At 47.4% G+C, this 10,657-nt stretch overlaps 1 protein-coding gene across 1 annotated transcript in view; it reads left to right on the forward strand.

Annotated features, from left to right (window-relative positions):
• The window catches only part of LOC104547206 (lysine-specific demethylase 2B-like), a gene marked incomplete at both ends in the record, with an annotated part of 43,395 nt that overhangs the window by 23,692 nt on the left and 9,046 nt on the right, over nt 1–10,657 (forward strand). The window contains one exon of the mRNA XM_010192807.1: nt 5,615–5,741. Within this exon, the coding sequence (XP_010191109.1) occupies nt 5,615–5,741 (127 nt within the window). The remainder of the gene's footprint in view (nt 1–5,614; nt 5,742–10,657) is intronic.

Below are 10,657 nucleotides of genomic sequence, written 5' to 3' on the forward strand. Positions count from 1 at the left end.
GAAGTTACTGTGTCTTTGTTGGGAGTCAAAATGTTATCCTTGATGAATGCGATACCTACTCGTTGTATACTTTGCAGTTTCATACAGTAGCAGAATCTGGAGGAAGTGCCGCTGTTGCAGTAGGCTGTTAAACAAGCCGTGCAGGGCAGTCGTAGCATTCTGGTGATGGAGCAGTGGTGTGTGCAGACTCCGACGGGGACTTTTCGTGGGTGCCTGTTTTGGAGGCGTTGCACTGCAACAGTGCTGGCAAACACTGACACTGTTGCCAGCTGTGGTGTTCATGGAGATCACTGGCAAAATGGCAGGGAGTTGCAATTCTTCTTCGCTAAAACATCTTGAAATGGGACGTCCTGGACATCAGTACAGCTCACTGTTGTTCACCTCTACAAGATGGCACAATTCTATCTCCAGGTGGACTCGTACCCCAAAGTGCTCTCTCTGCAGTGCAAGTGCACAGGCCTGAAGCAAATATGTGTTGTTCTGAAATGCATCTTTGACTCAGCGGGAGATAGGGTGTCCCCATCGGCCTCTCTCTGCCAGGGGTTAGGAAGGGGCTGCTCCCTTGCTTCACAGGGGTACAAGGCCTGGGAATCTGCACATTGCGAACGAGCGGTGGGAGCAGTTGGTTTCCTGCAGTGATTTTAAGGAAGAGGAGGAATATTAAGCAGGAAAAAAATAATTCTTAGTGGAAGAGGGCTGGAGACAAAAGCTGAAAATTGGGGGAATTAGAGGAGAAGGGAAAGTAGCAGAGAGTGGAAGTGGAGGTAGGGACCAGAGTGGAGTTCTCTGAATGGCTGTCCCCGGGTGAGAAGGTCAGGTGTCCATAGAGAGAGTGAAGGGGCTTGGCCAGGACAAGTTACGGTGGCAGAAGCAGGAAGGGGTGCACTGTGGCTTGGCAAAGGTGCTGGGCACAGGGAGGTTTTCAATGGCTGTAAATCAGAACCAACACCAAATGCTGCAGGTAATTGGGAGGGTGTGGTGTTGCTGGAAGGATGCACAGGCAGCTTGCATGGAGAATGGAGGAGACTGGGAGGAAGTATCGGTGCCAGAAGCAAGTTATTTCCCTTGATGTTGATGGGAGGGAAACACTCTTCATCCTGCAGTTGTACAAGAGCTGGCATTTTGTTCCCACAGGACTTGAGCAGCTGCAGATCGACACCTTGGGGTGTAACTGCTCGGTAGTGCTTCACGTCAGGCCCTTCTCAGGCTCTTCTCCTCAGGAAGCTGCATGCAGCTTGGTTTTCCTGAGCTTTTACACCAGGAGGCAGAATTCCTTGTGACAGTCACATATTTTGGTAACTTTTAGGAACTTCCCAGCCAGTGACGCTGAAATGCCTTTGAAAAGGCACTAGCACCTTGATCCTGTGGGGCAGGTCTGGGAGTTGGGGATCTGCCTCCTTGAAAATGCCCTGTCGGAGTTTTTTGGAAAGGGATGCTGCAACGTTTGGAAGTCCCAAATCAGGCCTTTGCTCCTGTCAGGTTTGGCTTAGATGTCCTTCAAAGTCTGGGTAGTTCTTTATCATTTTCCCTCCAACAATACTGAAGTGCTTTAAAAAGCACTGAAAGCCAACAGCCAGGGTTTCCATGGCTCCACAGGAACGATTCCAGCGCTGGTGCGTTGCTGTGAGCTGGTGGTGCTGTGCACAGCCTGTACCTGTGCTACGAACCCGCGCTCGTGGGCAGCCCTGTAATAACAAAGCTGTGTGGACAGCCAAAAATAGCAAGAATTTCCAGACACAGACAGAATAGAACCTGCGCGGCTAAGGCATGCAGAAGTCTGATAAAAGGCAGGAAAATCAATACTGTTATTTAGAAATAATAACAACCCCCCCCACCCTGAGCCTAAAAATAGCACGCAGGAATCTTGAAGGGGTAAATGTTTTCGAAATAGGATTCTGGTGAGCGCTACTTTATTTGCTTTGCCAATCAAATGTTGTAATTCCTTTGTTCAAATAAATGTGCTCGTGCACTGGCTGCTCTAGCAGACTGGGTACAGTGTGTGGTTCACGCAAATTTGCCAGTGTGAGCATACTGCAAATGAGTTTCTCATCGGTATTGATCTTCCCATTGTGTGTAGCGCAGAAGTCAATTACACGATGTGATTGACGAAGTAATTTGCCACGCTCAAATCAAAGCGTGATACAGGTGTGTTCCCCTCTGCATTTTGCATGGAGCAATTTTATGGAGGTTTCGCTGTGTTTAAACCTGTTGTGTAATGCTTAATCATTCTTGATTCCTGATATTCCCAGTCACTTTTGTGCTAGGTGTAGTTGTCATTGTCTTAGCAGCGATGACAAGAATAAAGACGACGTTGAAGTGGTAATGCTGATTTACAACCTGATAGAATTGCCTAGCTTATATACGTGTCATGCTTATTGTAGCTTAATTCCTCATATCCCTGGGAGGCTTTTTAAGAGGGTTATAGCCATTTAAAATTAGTTTTAAGGAGTCATGAAAACACACGTCTGTTGTTGGAAACAGCTCTTAATGTGCAGTTGAGGTAAACAAATACTCTGCAGCGTTACAGGTTGCGGAGGCTGTGATTTCGCAGTCTGGCGGTGCTGGAGCCAGGTCCCAGCCCCAGACAGACCGAGCTGTTGGCGCTGCTGGACCAGCCTGGAGAACTGCAACCGAGATTTGTCATCGTGGCACCGGGGTGGGGCAGCTCTGTGCTACTGAACGGGACCGGTGTGTCCAACCTGCTCCAACTCGTCTGAATATAGCTGTGGTAAAATATGTGAAAACGGATGGAGACAAAAGCACTCCAAATCTGCGCGTACAGTGGTCACTCGCAGATGGTGGCGTTTGCTGCCGATTCTGTTGTCTGCGATGTAAGGCAGTGTTTTAAGTGGATAGGTAAATAATTTTGTAAATAACCATAAATTGTCTTTCACTATTGTGATTAGATTGGTGGAACACCAAGTGGGGTTTGCAATGATTTTAGTGGACGTGGTGCGAGAGACGAGTACTTTCGTAAGGAAAATGTGCGCCTTTCTTGCTGAGGGTTTTGGTTTTGGGGAGGGGGGAATAAGTCTCTCAAATAATTTCACTTTGAACTGAAGGAATGGATCATATCCCAGAGAGGATTTTTCTTGCTGTACCGGAATAATTAAAAAACGTATTCAGTGGATTGTAAATTATTAATCACAGAAGTTAGAGCTGGAAATGCCTATTAGATGATCTGGTGCATTTCCCAGCTTGTGGGGGATTTAGTCCTCTGGCAGTGTCCCTATCAGATATTACACTTTAAATTGATCACAGAGCTGTTTAAATTTCTTTCTTTCTTTCTTTCTTTTATTCCTCCTCCCTCCCTGTAAGAGTTCATTTGACTGTAAGTGTACACTGGAACAAGTGTGGACATGTACGTAATGCAGCTGATGTTCGTTATAATCAGGAGATGTCCGAGGCTGTCGTGACAATTGTACTCCTCCATGCTGCTCCACAGGGCAAACGTTGAAGGATTTTTCAAGCACTGTCAGAATGGCTTCACTGGCAGAAGCGCTGCAGATTTTTGCACAGTATCTCTCACTACCTGTGGTGGTAGCTCTTACTTCTGCAGGTTTGTGAAGAGCCTTCTCGGGCTACCGGTGAATTGCAGAGGCACGGAGGGATTTGCTGTGGGCTGGAACATCGGTGGAGAGGCAATTAGGAACTCAAATTGGATACTAACGTTTGATACACGGAATGGGAGCGCTGCATGCGTTGCTGCCTTGTCTTTCACAGTGAATTAACATTGGTAACAACTAAATTTGGTGGAGCTCAGAGTCTGTCAACATATGTTGAGCAGTGATGTCTTTAATATTCCCAGGCATGTGGCTGGAAACCTTTTGAAGGCTGAGGGGTGGAAGGCGGCTTCCTGTTTGTAAGTCCATTCTTTGCAAATTTTGTCTCCTGCAGTGCTCTCCTGGAAAATTGGAGTTCCTTCATTAGCAGATATTTTAGCATGGCTAATTTCCCCTGTGTTCTGTGGTGCTGATAAGTGACTCCATCTCTTTATTGTGACAAATAGCGGAAGGAAAAATATTCTCCAACGCGAAAAGGCTCTGGGGTTAAATGTTGTCACGTTTAGGGGGGTGTTGCTAGGTTGGTTGCTTTTTGCCCCTTTTTTTGTTTTTATCCTTCCTTTGATGATGTGTGTGCTTTGTGACACAGACAGGGAAGCATTGGAAAAGGTGCAGCGTTGCTGGGTGCAGGGTCCTTAGCAACACACGGCTCAGTTTTACCAGCGACGTTTGTGTTGAATTTAAGAGATCCTAACTTTTGGGAATTGCCATGGGATATCGAAGTCCTACTCTGTGAAACGTTCAGTGGGACAAAGCAGTGTATATTCCCTTCGTTACATTGTGGTTTGCTGCTAAAACTCTTTGCCTGCCCACCTCAGGGCAGTTTTCAGACGCGGGTGTTGTCGCCGGCCACCGATGTGCTCGGGTGGGTGTGTGTGTGGCCACGTGGGTGTTTGGGCAGAGCCAAATCTGCATTTCCAGGTGCTGGGCTTGGGGCTCTGCTCAGGTGTGGAGTTTGGGGTGAGCTGTGCTGGGGTGGTGTTTGGTTTGGTTTTTTTAAATGAGGTTTCCAAGAGAATGCAGCTTTCTGGTGCAGTCCAGGTTTTTATTGAGGGGGGGTGGACACCTTGGCGAGGTGAGCAGTTGATATGCACAGAGTGTCTTAAAGCAGTTCCTGTAGCCCCAGTGCAGTGCATGCACGCCTGCAAGGTGCCCATTTCTGTACCACCGGGGCAAGACGTGTACGGTGTAAGTAAAAGTGCGTGCAAAATGCACGGCATCCATTTTTAACGAATCACAATCAATGTACAAATGTTCTTGCATTTTAGGAGCTTCCCAGGTTGTTCTTTGGTGCAGTGATCTCCCCTAGATACAAAACTGTTAGAAAGGAAGGGAACACACTTTATTTTCTTTTGAATCCTAAAGAACCTCACAAATGCAGTGTTGGAGAGTAAGGTTTTTGCGTGAGAGCAACAGGTCTGAGACGTAAGGAAGTGCGCAGCTTGGCAGGACCTTCTGTCAGAATCCCACTTTTCTCTCTGCTTGTGGCAAAAGCAAATATCCAGCGTCAACCACATAAGGGATGTTTACTATTAATGTGGTTATCAGTAATCAAGACTTTGTGTGTTCATTTGGTTAATCAGTCTGCTCTGAAGACCATCATTGAACAAGAAGTATTTCCTGCTTGACTCGTTTTGGGTAACGCTGCCATTTTGACAAAAATCATGTGATAATATTTAGGAAATTTTTTTTAAAAAAAGCTTTTATTTTAAGTTGAATTTTTGTGACTAACATCTGTATGTGAGCACCCTGCGTTTACACAGCAGGTAGATAACACGGTAGGGGCCGTCCATCACTCTCACAATTTCACAAGAGCACAAACCCTTTCCTTTCCCAGCACCCAAGAGGACCCAAATGAGTGAACCCCGAAAGGATGCAGTGATGGCAGAGGCAGCAGCCCCCTCATTGCAGATTCTGGACGCATCCCTCTACCCGCCCCAGTCCCCCTCACACGGTGTTTGTGCTCTTGGTGACGCGGTGAGGACAGTGACGGCCCCTGCGCTGCAAACCTCTCGCCCTCCCCTTGCCTGACGCTGTGCTCTTGCTCACAGGTGCACGCCAAGTTCCGGTATCCCTTCTACTATGAGATGTGCTGGTATGTTCTGGAGAGATACGTGTCCTGTGTGACCCAGCGCTGCCACCTCAGCCAGGAGCACCGGAGGGAATCAATGGTCGTTGGTGAGTGCATCAGAGCCGCAGGCACCGCAGGCCTGGCCACTGCTGCGGCTGCTGCAAATCGAACTGGAGAACTGCTTCTAATGAACTGTTCATTTCTTTTAGGGTGGGGAAGGTTTTGACTCAAGCATTTCCATGAAGTGTCAACCTACTTCAAGTTATATTTATTGAGCGTTCCCTTAGCAAGTGGATCCCAGAAAATTAAATTTGGGTTGCGTTTGTTCCTTGGTTTCAGTGGTATTGCTGTCCAGATGATCTGCCAAACAGTTGAGTGTTTACTGGCACGTTTGGCACAGCACCTCAGTAGCCAGAAATGTGTGCATTGCAAATGCGCTCTGGTAGGGTGGACGTTTAGTCGTTTTATAGAGCACCTCCTCTGCAGAGTGCGGTATGGTCACTAAACCTAGCTTCTTTCTCTTCTCTTTCCGTTAATCTCTACACTGTTTCTCTCTATTTGGTGACAGACTTCTAGTTTTGCAGCATAGCAAAACCAAGAAAACGCCTACACAGATCTACGTGATCTATAACCTAAGTGCAGGGAGGTCAAAGAAACCTTTACAGCAGCTGGAAATGGACCACAGCAGCAAGGGATGGATGTGCCTGCAGCGGGAAGGCATTGCCTTGGCACGGTCGTGAGCTTTGTGTGACAATTCCAGGTGTTGCCTTGCTGAACCACTCTCTTTTTCCTCCCTTTAATGAACAAGGTGATGGGCCACGTTGTCTCCCTGCTTTTAAGACAATAGCTGAAAGTAGCAGCAGTGAAATGTCAACTGATAGATGTGAGGTGTGGAGGAGAAGAGCGTCTGGACCGTCTGCTCCCTGAGTGCCACTTGGAGTGAGCCTGGCGTGGTTGGACAGAGTGGGGAGATGGTCACCTCCTCCATGGTTCTTAGCAGAAGGAGTTGAAGTTACGGGCAGATATCACTCTCCAGTGAGTTTTACTGACCCAGAGTAGCTCGAGGAAGCCAATAGTCTGTGTGGATAAAGAGGGAATTTTCTTGGAATCCCCAGGAATTTGGGTGCTTCACATTTTGTGTCTCTTGTTTGCTCTGCGAGACCCTGGTCAGAAGGGTTGGTTACGCAGGAGCTCTGCGTGAGGGATTTTTCTCTTTGTGTGAGATCACCCTAGAGCAAAGGATTAATTAACCCCTTGGCTCAGCTCTTCAGAAAGCAGTGACAAAACTCTGGTAACTGCATTCCTGAGGAAATAAGGAACCCCCTCCCATTGTCTGAACACCGGCATGAAAGCGCTTATGCCGCGGACAGAACTGGGGTGCCCAGTCACTGAGGGGTGACTTCACAACAAATTACACGTGGAGAGTGGATGGCGCAGGATATCGAGATGGGACCTTTTCAACTAAATCACCAGTGTGAATTCTGGCCCAGCTCGGTAATTACTGATAATGGTTTGGTGGCTGCCACAAAATGTGCCTTGGTCCAGTTACGAACTGAGAGATGCTCAAATCATGTAAAAACTCACTGGTAGCCATAGGTGTCAGTGTCTAGAGGGAAAAGGGTTGTTTTACATGACCAAAGAGTGCCAGCTGCAAAGTCCTCAGGAACAGGAGCCTGGCTGTTTGGAAAATGGTTTGGTGGAAACAAAAATGGTTTGGTGGGCTCTGTTGTCTGTTGTGGTGGCCTTGGTTGTTGGCCTGAAGGAAAGTGAGTGGTGAGTGCTGTTGCTGTTGTTTGGGCATGGTCCATGGGTCGTTTCCAGCTGCTGCTCTCCCAAGACTGGTCTGTGTGGTGAACTCAGAGATTGCAGCTGCCCTGCGAGCTGAATCAGCTCAGTGAGCTGACTGGAAATTAGCACCTGAAAAATGGACGTATCTGTTCTCAGACGGAGCTGGCCTGACCTGCAGTGCTGCTGCGTGGCTGCGGTGCCGGGGTGGGCACAATCCTGAGCTGTTCCCACTGTCCTGAGGGAATGGAGGCTCAGCTCCCTGCAGCGGTGTCTGCTGACAGCTGTGCTTCATCCGCTGCCTGCGCTCTTGCCTGCAGAGCATGAGCAAGCTGATAAAATCTCTGACATTCCCATCCAGGGCTTTTCTCTCCAGGAGACACAGATGTGTACTCTTTTTATTGTCAGAAACTTGCTATTTCTTGGCAGAATCTTAACCTTACAATAATTATTTAACGGGGATTGTGGCTCCAAAGCCCAGAGCTACGCTATCTACTGGATCTTTCATTTTGGCGTTTGTCAAATTCACATAATTTACCTTTACAAAGCTCTGCTGCTTTGTTCTGCGTGAGTAGTGCTGTTTCAAATACTTGCTTGTGTCATTTCTTTTAACCGATCTCGGTGTCCAGCCTCTTGACTCAGGTCTCTACGAGCTGTAATCGCTGAATCACACGTGTTTGTTCTGGGCTGTCTGTATCTTGACACCATTCACCTGCTGTGGGATAGGAGAGCCACATGAGCTCAGTGTTCCAAAACCCCACCACTCTGGTTTTATGCCTTTTTCCGGAACTGCTGAGGTCCTTAAACTGTCTCCTCCTTAGAGACTTCTCTATCTGCAAGCAGTTTCTTGATTTCCCATGGGAGAGCATCCCTTGATGAAGAATTTCCCATTACTCTCCTTAAAGAGTAATGAAACCAAGTACTTCACTTCTCTGCGGACCCCTCAATAGATTCAATTCTCTTCTGTCCTCCTTGGTTTAAGAAAGAATTCTTTACATCCTTGTATTCATTTTCAGAAATTTCTCTTGAATGGTCTTAACGTTTCTCCTAGTTTTTAAAAAATAATTTCCTTGACTTAATTTATACTAAATGCCCACTTTCTGCCTTTCCCTTTGGGTGCTAGAGCTTGTAGTTTTGGCTCCTGAGTTGTGCTGCTCTTTCCCCTGCACATCCTGAGGCAGTGGTGCTGCTGGATCTCGGGAGCTGGGAAGCCGCAGTTGCTGATGGTTTGAGGAGGACGTCAAACAGAGGGAGCACAGGACGCACCCGTGCCCTCGGGATCACAGGGTGAAGGTTTCCACAGCACTGGTAGGGATCCTGCACTCCTTTTCACAGGAAAAGGTTCCTGTGGGGACAGAGAACATCTTTGGAGAACGCAGAACACAGTTCATCAGCAATTGCATTTCGAGGATGTCTTCAGACTCTTCATACTACGGTTTCATTACTTGTACTTGTTTTGATATGAAGGGTGCTAAATTCAGAGCGGCTCTTTGAAAACATTGCCTGCTTGTGAAAATGTATTGTTGTGTTTGTGTTGCGATACCTCTGTCCTGATAAGTGTATGTTAGTATAGCAGCTTACGTTGTTCCCTGTACTCCTGTTTTCTAAATGTCTCCACTCACAAGACCTCAGACAGAAAAAAAACCCCAAAAACCTCACCTCAGGGCAGGCAAGGCTCAGCCCTCAAGTGTTCCCAGTCCCTAAATACAAATGTCTGCCCTCCTAAATGAGCTGGAAGATGAGGAACTGTGGCTGCCTTTCCCATTCTTAGGGCAATCTCTCTTTCTCTCTTTTTTTTCTTTCCTCATCCCTCTCAGCTGTGACGTTTGTCCTGCTGGCTGAAATCAGAAGGGGGTTTTATTTGGGTTTCCCAGTAGATTTGAACACCGTCATTTTGAGATGGGTTTGTCTTTGTATTTTTACTCTTATCACAAATGAGTCTGTACTGGACATTTTCTACCACAATTGACCTTCAGTGAGCTATGGATCTTGCCAGCGAGCCGACAAAGAGGAACTGGGGGAAGGTCCTGGGCTATCAGAAATGCGCCTTCTCTGCAGCCCGCAGCTTTTAAGATTTCCATTACTAAAATTCTAACAGGGCGGCTCTACCTGTGTGTGAAGCCTGATGGATGAAGAGAATATGAAACAGGTCCTCTGGCATGGTGAAGGAGCCATATCTCTCTTTTTTTTTTTGACCTGGTATTGACTGGTGCGTTGACTCAGAAGAAGAAACCTCAGCTGCACTTAGCTGGAGCTCTTTTCCATGGAGAGACTTCATAAAGCAAAACCCTCTGTATCAGTGGAACCCGGTAATACAGTGCTTGAAATGCACTTCTTGTCAAAGCGAATGCAGATTATGCTTATGCAGGGCCTCAGCTCACAGCACAGTAACTCTGTCAGATACTCTTTTCATTAAAATGAATAAATAAAAATCACGGCATGTTGCGTTACAACAAAACACTTGAAAACACAAAATTGACCCCTCCTCGCATTGAAGTTATCCTTCCACTATTGATCCCCTGGGCTTTCTTTTTTCCCAGTTAGCAGCAGCAGCAGACAGTTGTCTCTTGAAAGCAGACCTCTCTTCATCTCATGGTGCAGTAATCCCCGGACGCTCCAGAACAGGGACACCCCAGGTCAAGAGCAAGCCCTGTCCCGAGAGTTGAAGTTAGACATGGCCTGGCATAACTGCCAGGCTGGCAGAGCACGGGACACTTGTTTGGTCGTGGCTCATTTTGGGGTTAGATTCAGGTGATTTTCTGTCTGTGTGTGCAGGGAGGTGGTGGCAGGACAGAGCTGTGGCCCCTCTGTTGCTGCTGGCAGAAACAGGCCCCGCTGTGCTGCGCGGTTCCCGCTCCTCTCCTGCCTTTTGTCTGCAGAGATCAGAGCAACAGACAACAAGTGGAGATCTCTCTTGAAGGCACTGGAGCATTGCTTGGAGTAAATTATTCACACCTCCATAACGTGATCTCCCTCTCTTTCTTTGGGCCTTGTCTACGCTTGCGATTTGCCCCAGTTACAGCCGTTAGTTCCTGTTCAGCAGAGCCACAGCATAGGAAGACAGAAACATAATTTTCTTTGTTCGGATTTATACCAATTTCTCCTAATGACTCTGCACTGGTACCATGGGAATGTGTATCTGCTTTCACCTTCTCCTGGTTTATCTCTGGCATCTCCTCCTGTCTAGGCTGGGCTTTTGTGCTTCAGTTGATTGTAAAATGGTTCAGCAGGGGAGGAG

The sequence above is a fragment of the Mesitornis unicolor genome, unplaced genomic scaffold (genome assembly GCF_000695765.1).
Source record: "Mesitornis unicolor isolate BGI_N332 unplaced genomic scaffold, ASM69576v1 scaffold1111, whole genome shotgun sequence".
Taxonomy (NCBI): domain Eukaryota; kingdom Metazoa; phylum Chordata; class Aves; order Mesitornithiformes; family Mesitornithidae; genus Mesitornis; species Mesitornis unicolor.